The 17,756-nt window shown below is 33.6% G+C and overlaps 2 protein-coding genes across 3 annotated transcripts; one reads left to right on the forward strand and one right to left on the reverse strand.

The window, feature by feature from the left end:
• Window positions 1-269: 269 nt before the first annotated feature.
• On the reverse strand, window positions 270-1,225 carry LOC113688300 (uncharacterized). The gene is made up of 2 exons (XM_027206098.2): window positions 666-1,225; window positions 270-452 (listed from the first exon to the last, which is right to left on the reverse strand). The coding sequence occupies exons 1-2, from the start codon at window positions 1,025-1,027 to the stop codon at window positions 401-403; spliced, it is 414 nt and encodes a 137-aa protein (XP_027061899.2). The 5' UTR covers window positions 1,028-1,225; the 3' UTR covers window positions 270-400.
• Window positions 1,226-13,571: 12,346 nt separating this feature from the next.
• LOC113687795 (scarecrow-like protein 32) lies at window positions 13,572-15,654 on the forward strand. 2 transcript variants are annotated; one of them, XM_027205319.2, is made up of 2 exons: window positions 13,572-13,806; window positions 13,944-15,654. In XM_027205319.2, exons 1-2 carry the CDS (start codon window positions 13,796-13,798, stop codon window positions 15,223-15,225), a joined length of 1,293 nt encoding a protein of 430 aa, XP_027061120.2. In that variant the 5' UTR covers window positions 13,572-13,795; the 3' UTR covers window positions 15,226-15,654. The 2 variants fall into 2 exon arrangements, with proteins under 2 accessions (XP_027061120.2, XP_027061119.2); XM_027205318.2 differs by lacking the exon at window positions 13,572-13,806 and having other exon boundaries at window positions 13,820-15,654.
• Window positions 15,655-17,756: the final 2,102 nt, after the last annotated feature.

The raw sequence follows: 17,756 nt of genomic DNA on the forward strand, positions 1-17,756 counted from the left end.
TTCGTGCTTCGGAAACATCATCTTAATTAATTTGAAGATCAAATTTTGTATATGTGACATGACTCTATTAGTGTGTACACTGTATGTGCATAAAAAAGATTTATCCAAGACTAATTATCCTTATCTTCTTCTCTAATACATATAATTATCCTTATCTTCTTCTCTAATAACCATTTTTCTTCTTTTTGTTTATCCTTTTTTTCTTGGCCACAAATATTTTTTTTTTGGGTAGAAATTCCTGACCACAAATACCAAACTACTCGCCAACATAAAATGATGATGCATATACATTAGCAACTAGCAAAATTACAATTCATCCTTACAAAATCTGTATGCACTTGTTCAGATCCAGAACCATTGACAAAAAAAAAAAAAAAAAAAAAACCAAACTAGCCAGAAATCAAAACGGCGACGGAGCAAAGGCTGGTATGGCCCACAAGGAGGATGATTTCCTGAAATTTCACAAATTATAGTATCAGTAATTAGCCCATATCATCCCAAAAGTTATTTGAAGATGTATTTAAACAAGAAAAAAAACACTTGGAAATTATATCTTGATGTTAAAATTAACAAAAAAAATCAGAAAAACTGTAAAGAGTTTCAGAAAAGATACAAACAAGAAAAAAAAAGAGGAATCAAGAAAACCAAGAAAATAAAATATTTACCAGTAATCTTCTCCATGATATGTTGGTTTAGCTGCCTTACATCTAGAATTAGCTTTGACTTTAGCAGAAGATTTTTGATCATCAGATCCAACTCTTGATGTTCTTCCCTTATCAGAAACCAGTACACTATCTTCCGAGATCATATGAAGACTAGGCTCCCAATGCCTACTTGGGGACTTCACTTTTCTTAAGCTACCTGCAGGGGCCATCACGGCTGCATGGCTGCTGTTTCCTCCCTGGCCTAGACCACCGCCGACCACCTCCTCCAGCTTCCTTGAAGTCAAGTCTGCAGGGGTGGTTTCCGCCGCCGGTGCAACGACGGGGACACCACAGCAAGACCCCAGTTCGGATAAGAATCTCATGATGAATGTATGGTAATGAATGACCTGTCACAACTGCTTTCTTGAAAACTTGAAATAGTATTAGGAGAATGAAGGATTGGTGATGAAGATGGGAAGAATAAGATGAGAGGAGTATTTAAAGAGTGGGATTATTAAGGAACATAATTAGCGTGGGACTACAGGGCGGATTTTTTTATGGTAGCTTGCAAAAATGTAGGTAATGTTGACAGCAATGGTACATGGGGTTTTATACAGGAATAGGAAGGTACGCTGGATAGGGCTAGAAGGATGTCAATTTCTTACGTGGAATTGAATTTTATTGCCTTTTCTTGTTTTTTGGAAAGAGTTTTTCCACTTTTGGAAAATTTATATGCTTTTTTTCTTCAAGCTAAGTTTTAAAACTAAAAGGAGGAAAGCTCACCAAAAATAATTAAAAAAAAGGGAAAGGAAGTTATGGGCATTTGGTAGTTGCCTGTTTTCTTCTTTGAAAGGCATTTGGTAGTTACTTAATTAGTTGATCCGCATAAGACAGATTATGATTTTCTCAAGGGGTACTTAATCTGCATTGTTTACTCTATAGAATACCTAATTTCTATATATTTTTTTTAAACTCAAGCTCCATTGCATTTAGAAATTGTTTTAAACTCAAATTTATGTTTTCAAATGCCTATTTAAGTACGCATCAAACAAACTCAAAAAATATTTTGAAATTTTTTTTAATGGGTACCCATTAAGCACTCGTTAACACATCTAAAATTCACTTAACCTACCATATATATATATACACATATTAATAATTATTACATTCACTTATATTTATATATTTTTCCTATTTAATCTTACCTGCACTCTTTTGTATTCATTTATTTTTCTTAATTAATCTTACATTTTATAAAGTATGACACCTGAAATATGTCTTAACGAGTGCCTAATGGGCAACTTTGACGGACCCTTTGAAAATAAGAAATGCAATATCAACATATCCAGGTGCTCTTCTTTTAGTAAGATAGCAGGCTTGTTCTACTGTCCTTCAAATTTTTTTTCGTTTTTGTTTACTTACGGCCAATAAAATATTTGCAAAGAACAAAAAATGTTTTGTTGACCGAAAATTTAGAGTTTTAAAAATCTATGGGGGGAATTTTGGTGATTATGCCAAAATTTAGGGAAAGTTCCTTCATAAATTTGGATTCAGATTTAACGGTATTGAGCTTATCCAGTCTTGAGACAGCCTCAGCCTGCGGTTTCGGAGAGCCGCCGGTGGAGCAGCAAAAGTTTGTTCCGTTGTGGTCCCACAGATTTCAGGTGATAATAATGGGTTGGGTTTGGGCCTGAATGGACTTCATTGGTTTGACGGTTGGTTTATTTACTGGCTTACAGCAGCCTTTTCATTTTTTATTTTTTACAATCCAATGTGATGATTGCTTTTTTTTTTTTTTTTTGGTTCCCGTTTTTTTGGGTTTCATTTAAATATTCTTTTCTTATAGGTGATTGGGTTATTACTTTATTTCGATATATTTTGGTGTTTCCAGTCTAATTTCAGTTTAGAAGAAAATGTGAAAACAAATGAAGAAAACGTCGTGATTGGTTGGATATCCTATATATTTTTTTACTAATTATAATTTTCTATTTGAGTTCAATTTGCTTTCACCTAAATTCTTCCATTAATTTATTTGGATAGTATATTACTTGCACAAATTTATTTACTTGTATTATAGATACATTTTTAACTATTTTTTTTATTTCACATACATCATATCAAAAAAGTGTTACAGTTTTTTTTAAAAGAATTATCTCAAATAATCTCCTATCTTACACACCAACTCTTTTTCGAAAACACGTTTTAGAAAAAATTCAAATTTTTTCTAATTCACATTTTTACCTCATCAATACATTTACCAACAAATATGTCATAGCAAATTTGTTTGAATTTATTTAATTTAGCATTTTTTGTTTTTTATCTTGTCTTGGAGAACTAATAATGGACTATTTGAATCTAGACTCAATAAGCCAATTAAATTCTAGGTTATGTTTTTCTTGAATATTACCTGTTTTTTTTTTCAATCATTATCATCTACTTTATTTCTATTTTTTTTCTTTTAGTTGTATTTTATCTTTTTAAACTGTGCAAATTTACAGTTTAGACTGTCTGCGTCAGGGACAGAGCCACATGGAGCTGATGCTTGGGAATCACCGTCCCAACAACTTGAGGAAAATTGCAAAATGTCTAGTCAACTGTACCCAATTGGACATATCAAAATGCAAATGGAGCAATGTACAAGTTACAACTCCTTCCCTATGGCTGCTTGAAGAAGTCAATTCTATATTGAAGGATGAATTTTGATCACTACAAAGCAGTTTTATCATTTTATATTAAGCATAAGATACAGATTAATTTAGTGGTTGTATTTAAACAAGAACTAATGCAATAGATTAGTTGAATAGTTAATTATAAAGTTGTTTAAGTATAGCGATTTCACTTGCATGAGCAGCTGCTGTGGCGTATGTTGAGGAGGAAAATCGGGCCTTAATGTCATGGGACTTAAAAAACAAAAAATTGACCTAATTAAAAAACTGACTTTCTTGTGGGAATTCATCTTCAATGCATGTAATCAAGTCGATGTGGCGTCTAAAGAAGATTGATCATAGGATAATCTTGATCATATTTAAGTCCAATATTGTAGCTGATCAATTAAGTTGTTTAGTGAAATACGTACGTTGATAAGCAGTCATCAATATATAATTAACGGATGGATTTATCTTATCAACTTGGAAAATTGACAGGAGATATTACCAGCTAACAATACATGCAGTATAGTGTATTTTCTTCTAATTATTCAGATGAATTGTGAAAATTGACATTCTTGATAAGTGAAACAGCATAGGAAACAAGAAGTAAGATAGCCCATGCATCATTGTCGGAAAGGAACTTGATTTCCATTGTATTTTACCTCAAAACTTTTCACTGGTAGATAAAAAATTAGGAACTGCAATTAGGTTTCCCCACTTTTTCTGCTACCATATAATAAAGATAGTTGGACACTTGCCATTAAAACGCATGTCCTACAGCCATAAATGGTTACTACTCGCATTTTTCTAATATAGAGACAGGTTGGTTGTCTAAATTTTGTGGGGCTTTCGATTTGATCAATAATGTGTAAATTCTCTTGAAAAGTGGGGTATTTTGTCCCAAAATTGAGCTCTTCGATGGAAACACCGATCATTATCTGCTACTTCTTATTTGTTCACTCTACTCGATTTTTTCATTTCCCTATAAAACTAGGGTAATAGTTTTACTCATGCAGTAAGAACATGGAACCTCAGTGCTACCTTTTCAGGGTAATTCAATGTCACTTCTATATTTATGCAAGTGTTCTGTTTATTTAATTTATTATGTGCTGTTTATTTAAACTTTTTCTAATTTCACATAATAAGTGAGATTGACACTGGATAATAGTACAGAGGTTTCCAACCATGCAGTTAAGATGTGGAACAAAATATGCATGATTCAGACTGTCAAGACCAAATTGTTAAAAGTTTCTAAGTGTCAGTCACCTAATTGATGAAAGTCACATCCTAAGTTCATCCTAAATTCACAGATCTAATCTTCATACAAAAATTTTATGTTTCGGGCTCTGGCCTGTAATTTGAATGGCTTAATGAAGAAGGCCATAATATTCCAATTCAAATGCCTAACCTACTAAATAGTCATTGCTCGTCTGTGTACAAACCCTGAAAATGGTTTTCTGAAAACCATTTTAGTACTTCTATGCACATTCAGAAGCAAACTGATACGTTGCTAGCTTTGAGGCCCTTTAGCACATTGTTTTGATTCAGATCTGCAGGCAAGCAAACAGCACGAAGTTAGCATCACAAGAAGATATATATAGACAATAAAACATAACTTTTAGTGAATACGAAGATTCACTCGTAACTGATAGGTTATGAGTTCGAGTAATCAAGGAAATATGTAAAGAACTACTATTGGTCCTCTTTGTAAATAAAAAATAAAAAATAAACTAACTTTGATTCTTACATATCAAAAAATGCTAAGGGAAAGTTTCTTTCATGTAGGGTAAATTACTTCCTTTTTTTTCTTCACCCCTCCATATTTTTTGTTTGAAGATGACATAGATATGGTGGACAGTTTGATACGGACTTCTACAAGATTGTATTAAGCAACTTGCAAAAGAGTATGCCTTGAAAAGGATATAAAATCATACCCAGAAGCAGTACATCTTGTTCTTGACAGAGTTTTAATGGTTTACTAACAGTTATTTGGGCTAATTCCAGAAGTTCATTGTTTCCTCAGAGAAGAAATAATAGCATGAGCAAATCACTGGTCCATGCATCAAAGTTCAAAACTGTCTCCATCTTTCAGAATGGCAACGCATTCATTCCTTAGGATCCTCAATTTTCTTTAATGCTTTGGGCCAGAAAGTGCATAAAGTCAAGTCTGACGCTGAGAATATTTCATCAAGAAAAATCAAGATACATCATTAAATTCAAGGTTGATTTATGCCAAGAAATTGATAAGAAGTGCAGTACCGTTGTCTGAATCCCATTTCTTTTATCTTCCTCCTTTTTGAATCCCATTCCTGTCCGGTTAAAAATTTAAAAAAATTTAAAATTTTTTACAATACCTATATCTGCAATTGAGAAGATTAGATCACTTTGCGTCGAACTATGAAGTTTATTCGTATTTCTTCAAATAAAAACAAATGTTTATGTATTTGGTTTGTATTTCTACAAGTAGTTGATCAATTTGTGATTGTGATTCGTGCCTCTTCATTATCAAACAAAAAGTAAAAAGAGTATTGATACACAATTCAAACTCTGAAACTCTTAGTGTGAATTTTAACTAAAAAATTGGAAAATCTAGATATATGTCTAAATTCTACATTTCTTTCTATAGGATGATAGGTGTAGTCAAATTCTAAATATCCCTGCTATCCACTATTATTCAACTAAAAATGATTGAAACAAGATTTGAGTTGGATGGTAAACGGGGAAATGATTATAAGTAGGAGGTTTTGAATTCAGATCCTCTCACTTAAAAAAATCGAAAAATATCTAAAAATTATTGGATACAAATATTACAATGAAATTATTCTTTTTATTGAAAAAAGTAAAAATTGTTAGACGGGATCGTTGTTGGGCTTTGTCAAATCCTCCATATTATTATGTCCAACGCCGTATAGCCCATAGACTATCCTCGTCCAATCCACAAGGATTCGTTTCGTTAGGAAGCTTTAAACCGGTCCATGACAAGACTAATCCAATCAGTCTCTTGTAGACTAAACTGCACTGGTCCAGATTCGACCAAACCTTAGTGCCTTACCAAGAACGCCGAGGCACCAGCCCGGAACCGAAAAATATAAAACATAGAAAATAATAATAATAATAATAACAATAGTAATAAATAAATAAATAATGTAAGTATGAAAAATTGCAGAATCCTTCACTGGAACTAAGATGGACGTGAGACTGATGAGTGGCCAGAGATACGACTGTCTAATCCGCCAGCCGCCGCCTGAAGTTTCAAAATATTGTTTTAACCCCCACAAATTTGTTGAACCTTTGTGGGAGGATTTTTTTTCCTCGCTCCCCCGCCACCACAATTTTGGCAAAATTCCATTTCCTCCCCTCCTCAAGCTTTTTCCTTAAAAATCTATTATTTCTTACTCTTCTTCAAATGTTTTGGGAATTTGCATTTGTCAACTTAATCCACTTTCTATAAATTTGATTTATGGTCTTGAATAAAATTTATGTAATCAGGTTAATCGTGCATACTCTTGGATATAATATTGCAATTTTGTCTCTAACGAATATGTCATGACTTGGTTCTACTTCTTTTTTTCACAAATTATCTCAATAATTGAAAGTATAAAAGTTTTTACATCCTTTTTGTCAAAATAGGAACGCATATAGGAAGGTTAGTTAATTTAATTTCTACTTACCTCAAAAATAAGGTTATTTAATTTACGCTTCTTATTAAAACTCTAATATGTACCCTTTTTTTTTTTATCAAAAAAATGATAGTGGAGAGCAATCGATTTTTAGTTTGTACAAGTGACCAAAGCACTTGTTCTAATTGAAATTATCTTGTAACAAAGAATTTCTCCTGTAAATTGTGTTATGCTTATTACGTCCATGTTCCCTTCAAAATTCTTTGCCTACCATCAAATGGAGTTAAAAGACAGGAAACGAAGATTCTTACTCACAATTAGATTTTTATCCATTGCACTTCATGTCTCATTCCAATGTTAATGGAGTGATATCTTGCTATCTAAAATTCCATTTCAATGAACAGTTAGTTACGTAAATTGTCTTCATTGTATTTATACATTTCCATGTTCAATTTTATTTTTCTAAAAAATAAACACTAGAAACTCGAACATTTTCTATATAATTACACACTAGCTAAGTACCTCTTAGGCAAACATTTTTAACAATTGAAACTTGGTCATGTGCCGTAATTCAAAACTTTAGTTCATAATTAGCAGAATCTGGTTCTTATTTTTATCTAGGGAAACAAATAATCGATGATAGTTGCCGGACTTAATTCATTTTTGACCTATTTCATGTCTTTATTCACCATTGTCACTCAAAGCAGCTTCTACTGAATTCTTTTTGTCCAGTATCTCCATACAAAAATTCTTAACGGCCTTGCAGGCCTTTAAAGATCATTTTAGTGATTTTTGTGTTTGTTTCCTCTTTGGCTCCGACAAATCAAAGGAAAAAAAAATCAGAAGAATTGCCCTATATTGGATCCCCCCAACATATTGCCACCTTCAACATATACCTTGAACGAAACTGCAAAAGCAACTCCATGTCATTTATATTAGATATATGTTTGTGAGAGGTACTACAAAACAATTCTTTTTCTTTTTTAGAGGAGAACTACTTTTGATACAGACAAATTACTGAGGTTAAGCAAATATATGTGAAGTGAAAAAGATTGTGACAACTACAATGCTTTAAATTTGCTTGACAAAGTATCGATGGACAAACCTTTCATTCCCACTAGTCACTAGTAATTACTCATTTTCATTCCTAGCTATCAGTGGTAATCAATCAAAATGATGCATGACTTGACCTAAATTATATCCCATTTTACCTAAAATGATGGTAAACTCATAAATTGATTCCCAAGCTTTGAACCCGGAAAAAAAAAAAAACCCTAATGAGAAATGATATTCTCCCTGAAATTCTAGTAGGATATTAATCGTACTACAAAAATCATAAATTAGAGAACAATTTGTATAATAGGTACATTGAGATTCGTTAAGTGAGATTTCTGATATTAATTCCTTAGAGGCGTGAAGTTAAATTACACAAATATCTAGATGCAAAGTAGTTAATAAATTTGAGAGCACATATAAATGATATATTCCAAGTCTTCGGAGTTTGGACTATGTATCAAGACCTTTTCCATTGGCTTCACGGAATAAATTGCTATTTCAGTCATAGGAAATTGGAAGAACTTATTCACTTGGGTACCATTGGTTCATTGATTTGTATCTTCATCTACTGTACTTGCACGTGGCATACTATGCACTGTGCAAATATATCTGCTGATTCAACCTCACAGTTTCTTAAAACTCTAGAAATTCAACAAAAATCTCAGCAAATAAAACAAGATAGGATTCAAAGGTCTTGCATGGTGTTGCTTTCATAATGGCCATCTCTTTGTTAAAGAGCCGAGCAAATCACTTCTCAGGGTGTCTTCTAATTACTAAAACAAAGTTTTGTCTGTTGTGCATCCCATAATTCTTGTTACTATCAATTGACAAATATTTATATGCTAATTAATGATTCTTGTAACTTGTGAAAGTAACTAATTAAGGTAGAAGTATCAGATTCGAAGCCCTAATCAAGCTGATATTGTTTCATCGTTTGAACAGCAAATATGCTGACAATGCACGTAGCAAGAGTGCTCTAATTGTTTATTTCAACCATGGAAACCGAAATGGTTTCCTAACATTATAGAACTACAATTAATACATGCACTTTTTGGTAGTGGCAAAAACTTCGATAAAAAGTCAGTGGATTCTGCTGGATGCTGCCGATTGAAATGACTAAACATGTCTGCTTCTGCAGACTTGTACCTAGTTTTTCAGTCCTGTTCATGTGTGTATATCCTAACCATGATACTTCAGTATAGACATAATCTCCAAGGATGGTGAAACGGGAATCCTATATGAATTCGGAGGAAATGGGGCAGGGACCGTCCTGAACGATTAATGGTCATGATTTGGCCTCAAAAATTTGTGCGGCTGAAATCACAAGTTGTAACTCAATTTCCACGTCATGTGTGGGACTCACAAAAATTTACTCTAAAGTTACGCGATGTGCAAAAAAAGTTACGCGATGTACAAAGAAAGTTACGCACAGTTAAAAATGGGCAAAACCGTCCGGGCAACCGTTGTCCGAATTCGGAGGATCCATTCTTTATGTATACAAAAATTTAGAGCCAAGAAAGCATTACAGTCTCTGACTATTCTTTTCAAATTATTTTTAATTTTCTATTTTAAAAATTAAATTTTTTTCTTAATTATAATTAATATAGATGATACTAACTTCTTAAAATCTCTTTGCATTTATCTTTCCTTAAATCTTTATTATTTTTTGGCAAATCAATTAAAATCTTTTCCTAATGAATCACTTACATGTTTTCAATTTCACTAAACTTGTATTCCACAGTTAGGGAGCCGGAGCACCAGCTAAAACTTAAAATTCTGAATATGGCTTTCCAACATTACTATGAGAGTTTTCCTTAAATGAATTAAATATGGGATACTCTTAAGTTAGATATCTTTAGTCATTTACTTTTCAGTTTTGAAATTATACCTAACATTTTTTAGTGCTAAAGTGGTCAATATCTTTTATCCAATCTAATGATTTTTGCTGGAAATGTATTTCTTGAAATGCCATGGTAAAAATGTATATGTGTGGCACTTCTTAGGAAAAAAAAAAAGAAGAGAAAAGACTACATTCCAGAATGACCATAGAAATGGCTTTGAATATATCTGTATGATTTGAAAAAGAAAGGCAATTGCTTAACCAAGATTTTCTCCTTGTGCTTTTCTCGTCTTTTCTTTATTCCTCATTTTGCACTATGGTTGTATTGTGATAGCTAATACGTCAGATTTTAGCTATATATTAGTTTGGGTCAAAAGATAATGGATCCTGTGTAACTTTATCTGAAAAAGTAAAATTTTAATGCTAAATTGTGCACAAGTTAGGGGGTGGATGATCGCGTAAGGATTTTATGGTTGGATCCATTTTTTTTTTGGGTATGCTTATAGGAAAAACCATTCTAAGGGTGGGTTTAATAAAATTGAAGATTGAAAACTGATATATGAAATCTGAAATATAAATTCATTAAATTATTGAATTGTTAAGTATTAAATTTAATTCATTTGAGTGCATATCACATTTAGTAATAAGTGAATAGTTTATTACTTAACTTTGGGAGCAAATTTTGTCTCGAAAATTCAGTGTCATTTCATTAATTCAGACGTTCAATTTTTTGTTATCAAATGATATGGATATATTAAGATTTGAATCTATTAAATTTAAGTGCGAAACTGGGTTATCAAACAGGGGCTAAGATTAGCATTGGATTTTTTTAGCTTAAAATTCTTTTAAAGACATCTAGAAAATTGTCTTAGTTAAACTTGTTTTTTGAAAAAGAAATTGAAGTAGGAAGATTGCATGGAAGAAACGTAAAGTATTAGTTGAAGAGGGAACATGGAGAAGTGCAATGGATCTACTTATGTATAAGGTTTATGTTTTCTCTTTATTGCTTACCATGATCCTAATTTAATTGAAGTATGATGTTTATATTAGCATGAAGAATTTACTTACAATCCTGAATGTTTGGAATTTGGATAAAGTTTTATTTCAAAAAGTTTTTAGTTGTATCATAAATACTTTTTTCAATAATTTCTTTTATTTTTCAACTACTTTTTTTTAATCTCAAGTATATCATGTTACAGAATCACTACAGTATTATTCTATTTTTTTCAAATAAACTTTAATCTGAATTAAATAAACACAAGTTTATTGAAGGAAGTAAAATAATGGCGGGTTGGTAGATAGGGATGACCTAGTGAGATAAGGAGGATGGGGAGTGAAATTTGGTCTATTATTGGTACTATGATACATAATTTATCAAATAAAGATCTAAGTTGAAAAAAGATAGATCTAAATTTATACCACAAGTTCATTTTGTAAATCCTCATTTTTTCCTTTTTCATAAGTAGTTCGATAGTATTATTTTTTGAACAGTAGACATGTCGTGCATTAAAATGATATACCTCTACTTTACACACAAAATTTTACCATGTGAGTGAACAATTTTTTTATCTATTCTCCTTCTACATTTAAACACTTTCTATACGTAACATTAATTTTGTATACAAACTAATACCTGAAAACTCTCTTGACAGAATCCAAACAAACTCTTAGGATTGCACTGAAGCCCCATCAATCAATAAGTAGCACCAAACAACCTCTGCCAGTTGTATATTTTACTGCCCTTAATTTTCAGGCAAGGAATTGGAAATTTCCTGGTTCGTTTTGCACAGTATAGTGGTGCCATCTACTTAAGCGAACAGAAAATTATATTCTTTTGAACTTTATAGTACATAATCTAAAAAGCTTTAATTCTAATGAAAACACATTTCATCGTGTTATAAAGTCCAATATGCAAGGGAACTTGACAATGAAGCACAGCTTGATTAGTAAAATCTGTACTTAAAAGGTCACAAGTTCAAGTCATTAAGAGGGCAAATGAAGAGTTAACTTATTGACAGATTGAAAAATTTGCCAACATTGTCAGCTTAAAATTGGCAACCCTAGTGAAAACACGACTTTAATGTCGTACTTTTTGATGTTAATGATCTGATACTTCCCCCCTCCCACCCATCTCAACATGTACATTTGTCTAGTAATATTACCTTGTAAAGTGTGTAAACGAAGAAATCACCATCAGAAAAACTATACTGAGAAATTACAGGCGTGATAATATAGGCAATATAATTTTATTGATGTTGTTTCCGATCAGTTTGCTTGTGGAAACTATAGTAAGTGCTCGAAACTGTTTGTCAATAAGGTAAAAGACTGCTCAAAAAGAAAAGCCTATGTCTCTAGTTCCACATTATGAAAAAGAACAAAGGCCAATAAATTTTCATTCTACTTGGTTTGCAGTATGATTTGTTTACTCATATCTCGTGACAACCGTCATCATTCAATAGTTACCCAGGTACATATGACTAATAAACGGAAGACATGGATTAGAAAAGAAACAAAATTGGGAAAGTTTGTGCAAATATTCTACGGTCTTCAGCAGGTGGATGGAATGACATTTTGAGTGAAATAACATATAGTTTGTCTTCTTATACACAAAGAGGTCCATTTGTCTTTTGTTCTGGCGTTATATGACACTAACAATTAACTTGACATCATGTGGGTAGAAGGATGAGAATGAATGGTTACCATCAATCACGAAACTGAAAGATAAGATCTAACTAATTAATTTTCTAAGAAGAAAAATTGTCCTAATTGGCATTCTTTGAGTGGAATTGGACAAAAAAGGTGGCCGGCAAAGACAGCTTCTTGAAACGTTTCTTTGCTTTTGCTAATACGGATACATCGAGCCATGTACAGACCGGAAACCCTAAATGTTCATTCTCTAGAAGGCAGCTTAAGAATTTTAGATGTGGCCAACCAAAAAACTCCACTTAAGGAATCTACATATGAATTGGCTTTAATCAATGTAGAAAAGTCAGTTAATCATGAGATGGGAATATGAATTTTGTTTCATTCCCCACTAACCTTTCTAGCATCCATCCATTCCACCACATTAGCTAGCCGAGTGTCACACGTAGATTGGAACTTAAATAACGTACAACAATGCATGCCTAAACTAGATATTGTGAGTCTAGGTTCCATGGAAAACAAAAGTTGCGGCTTAAAGTACCCCAAAATTCAGTTATTCATTTTTTGGGGAAGTAAGATTGATTTAAAGGCAGGCCACTTAGGGTCTCATGTTTATCAACACAATCTTTCTTCTAAGATAAAGAACGATAATACATTACATGTTGGAAAATTCAAGCCACATAAATAGATGAAAAATCAAAGTGACTACATCAGGGGACGGAATTTCATGCAATAATTAAAAAAAAAAAAGGAAATTGATCCTGCTGTCCGCAAAACCGCTGTGATATTAGATGTGTATGTGTGTGAAAACATGGTCCAATTAAACAGGAAATAGTTATAGGTATTGAAAGCTGAGGCATGCACTGGTCATCTTGCATGATTGGTATGGAAAAACAGTAGAAGAAACAATCAAACAGATCCAATTTGTCTGCTAGAAAGCTGTAGGGGAAGATGGATATGGGCAAAAATTTAGGCAGTGTTGTCATTATAGTTCCATTAACTCAAAAACTAAAGTTGAAAATATCATCTTTGTCCTTATTATACCTTCATTATTGTGATAATTAACCGTGCATTCCTTTCTTGGTGTTTATATATATGTTCCTTCCTAGTTGGAAAAAATCTACTTCTTGATTCTTCTCCCTCTCAATCATTCACACACACACACACACACACAAAGTTTTGGCAAGACTCATGTTTGTTCATCATATAAAATCACCTCTTTTAACAGATAAAAAGAACTTTCTTTCATATCACATCCTCCATTATTTAACAAATGGCTTGTGAAGAAAAAGGCCGGATGACTCCTGTCTCTTCTCCTTTCTTCAGCTGAGGCCTATAATCTCCATGCGAGAAAGGTAACACCAAAAAACCCTAGTTCTTCATTTTCTTCGTCTCCATCAAACTCATCATTAAAAAAAAAAATAAAAATGAAAACTGAGCTCAGAGGAAACAACACTCCCATTTCATTACAAAACCCTAATCTTTTCGACAGTCCGCAAAGCTCAATACTATCTGGTGCGCTAAAGGGATGCCTAGGCAGCCTTGATGGTGCATGCATAGAGAAGCTTCTACTTCATTGTGCAAGTGCTCTTGAGAGCAATGATGTAACTTTGGCTCAACAAGTGATGTGGGTTCTAAATAACGTGGCATCTCCAGTTGGCGATCCAAACCAAAGGCTAACCTCGTGGTTCCTAAAAGCGCTTATTTCAAGGGTTTCAAGAGTATGTCCAACACCAATGAATCTGAATGGGAATTCTTCTCCTCAAAGAAGATTGATGACTGTTACTGAGCTTGCCGGGTACGTTGATCTAATCCCTTGGCACAGATTTGGATTTTGTGCATCAAATAGTGCCATTTTTAAGGCCATTCAAGGGTACAACAAAGTTCATATATTAGATCTCAGTATCACTCATTGCATGCAATGGCCTACTCTTATAGATACATTAGCTAAAAGGCCTGAAGGGCCGCCATCGGTTCGAATATCGGTGCCTTCTTGGAGGCCACCTGTGCCTCCTTTGCTTAATGTATCAAGTGAAGAAGTTGGCCAAAGGTTAGGAAATTTCGCAAAATTCAAAGATGTTCCATTCGAGTTTAATGTGATTGGAGAGCAGCCAACAGTACCCTCGTCTCCTTGCATTAGTACTCTGGAATGCTCAAGTTTGCAGTATGATTTTCTCTTAAATCAAGTCCTCAATCCTTCAACATTGAAACTTGAGGATGACGAGGTTTTGGTGATCAATTGCCAAAATTGGCTACGCTACTTGCCTGATGAACAAAATAATGGAGCGTCTCAAGAGATTTCGTGTCGTGATATTTTTCTCAATAGAATTAAAGATCTAAATCCATGTATTATCACTGTGGTGGACGAGGATTCAGAGTTAGATGTTTCAAATCTTACATCAAGAATCACCACTTGCTTCAATTATCTTTGGATTCCTTTTGATGCCTTGGAGACGTTCTTGTCTAAGGATAATTCCCAAAGGATAGAATACGAGGCCGATATTGGTCAAAAGATTGAAAACATCATTGCATTCGAAGGACCTCAAAGGATAGAAAGATTAGAATCCGGGACCAAATTTTCTCAAAGGATGAGAAACAATGGTTTTTTCAGTGTTCCATTTTGTGAAGAAACCATTAGTGAAGTTAAATTCTTGTTAGATGAACATGCCAGCGGTTGGGGAATGAAGAAAGAAGATGACATGTTAGTGCTAACATGGAAGGGTCACAACTCTGTATACGCTACAGCTTGGGTCCCTTGTGGATTTGACGATTAATGATTGAATACAATATGATTCAAGTGGTCTGAAATTGTAATAATACATAGGCAGATTTTTCAATTTCCATGTTTTCTTGGGGGCCTACCACGACATGGATTTTGCGTATCAGTGGTCCTTCTGGGGGGAAAAAGTGGCAATGACAAAAATATGTTCCTTTTCCTGGTGGCAGATAGATCAAAGAGACAAGACAGGGCAGAGGGACATGAATTTTAGAATAATATCTTCAGCAAAACATTTCTGTTCGAGCTCTTCACCTACGGTCACATGAAAGAGTTGTTTGGTGAAAAGCAGAAGGAAAAACATTGTACATATTGTCTTTTCATGAAAAACAAAAGCTATCACTTTTGTTTTCTCTCATCTAGCGGGCTTTGTATGAGCAAGTTTGAAGTAACCAACCGTAATTGGCTAAGCTCTTTTTTTATAACATTAGTTGGAGTACACATTTTTACATGCTTTAATCAATGATGATTAATGTTGGATATTTTCCTAGAATTGGTAATTAACTACTGTAAGTTACTGATAAACAACATGAAAGAAATCATAATACACCAATTGAAGATACACTACGAAGTTTCATTAAAGATTTTTTGCCATTTTGTCTTCATTAAGTACAATAATTGGACACTAATTGTAATCAAGATTCAAGAGTATGCAGTACTTTGATTCATGTATCAGTTCCAAGAGATTAAGAAAAAAGGATGGCGCAAAAGGTTTCGTGTTTTTCTTTAATTAATTAATTGATTTATTTTTGGTTGCATGACACAGGTGTTAAGAAAAGTTAAACAAGATTTCTCTTGTTATAAACAGTAGAAACTCTAATAATATTTAATGAATTGTCTTGAAATTTTAGGAATACATTTATGGAAAAATAACCACGAAGAGTTAAGGAACTATTCAAAAATACTTTAAGTAATGTTTACTGCTTGGATGGATTAAGGAGGTTGTCTAAAATTTTTAGCATTCAAACAAATATCGTTCAAATAAATATCAGATCATAGTATGATTGTGGTTGATACTGAGCCTGAGGAGAACAAAAGAAGGAAGAAGTTCATATTTACAAAAGGTGGATACAGAAAGAAGGGGTGGCACAAGTGATTGATGAGGCCTGGAGGTTGGATGTGGAAGGATAAAAAATGTACAAAGTCACCAGGAAGATCTCAAACTGCAGAGTGGCACTGTTAAAATGGAAAAACGGCTTTCAAAATAACTCTAGGAAAGAAATAGACAGAATCAAGGCTATGATGGAGAGGCTAAAAAATTCACCTGACTTCAATAAAGGGGCTATGGATGAGCTTAAGAATCAACTCAAGAAAGCATACTATAATGAGGAAATGTATTGGTCCCAAAAGTCAAGAGTGACTTGGTTGAAGGAGGGTGACAAAAATTCACAATTCTTTCATGCTAGTGTCAAAGGTAGACGGAGAAGGAACAGGATGTCCAATGTACAAAGAGATGATGGGACATGGACAAAATCAGAAAAGGAAATAGGAAAAGAAGTGACAAGTTACTACTAACAGCTTTTTGATAGTCAAGGAACTGAAGGTGTTGAGAAAATTCTGAAGGGTATACCAAACAATCACTGATCAAATGAATACTAACTTGACTAGAACTGTTACTGAGCATGAGATTAAGACTGCACTTTTCTCCATGAATCCCAACAAAGCTCCTGGTCCTAATGGGATGACACCTTTATTTTTCCAAAAATTCTGGAGTATTGTCAAATCTGATGTTGTTCAAGCTATCCAACGTTTCTTCCACTCAGGTTTCATGCTTAAGTCTGTAAACCATACAGTTGTCTCCCTGATTCCTAAAATTGACATGCCTTTCAATCTTAAGCACTATAGACCCATAAGTTTGCGTAATGTCTTGTATAAAATCATTTTCAAAGTGCTAGCAAACAGACTCAAACAAACTCTGGACTGTTGCATAAGCAAGAATCAGGCAGCCTTTGTCCCAGGGAGACAAATCTTAGACAATGTCATAGTGTCCCATTAATACCTCCACTATTTGAAAAACAAAAGACAAGGATCAGTAGGTTGTATGGCTTTAAAACTTGACATGTCAAAAGTCTATGATAGGGCCGAGTGGAAATTCTTAGGGGCCATCATGCAGAAAATGGGCTTCTCTAGGACATGGATCAATTGGATATGGAATTGCTTATCAACTGTCTCATACTCTTTCAAGGTACATGGTGATTAGAAGGGTTATGCCATCCCCAAAAGAGGCATAAGATAGGGGGATCCTCTATCCCCCTACTTATTCCTAATACGCTCAGAAGGGCTCTCTAATATGTTGAGAAGAGCTGAGGAGATGAAGCTGCTTTCAGGAATTAGTATTAGTAGAAGGGGTCCCTCAATATCCTATCTATTTTTTGCTGAAGATACATTAGTTTTCTGTAAAGCAATTCCTGTTCAAGCTGAGGAGCTTATGAAGATTTTGGCAAAATATGAAAAAAGCTCAGGTCAGATGGTAAACTATGACAAATCTTCTGTTTTCTTCAGTAAGAATGTACCTGAGGTAGAGAAAGT

This window comes from Coffea arabica, chromosome 5e, assembly GCF_036785885.1.
Source record: "Coffea arabica cultivar ET-39 chromosome 5e, Coffea Arabica ET-39 HiFi, whole genome shotgun sequence".
Taxonomy (NCBI): domain Eukaryota; kingdom Viridiplantae; phylum Streptophyta; class Magnoliopsida; order Gentianales; family Rubiaceae; genus Coffea; species Coffea arabica.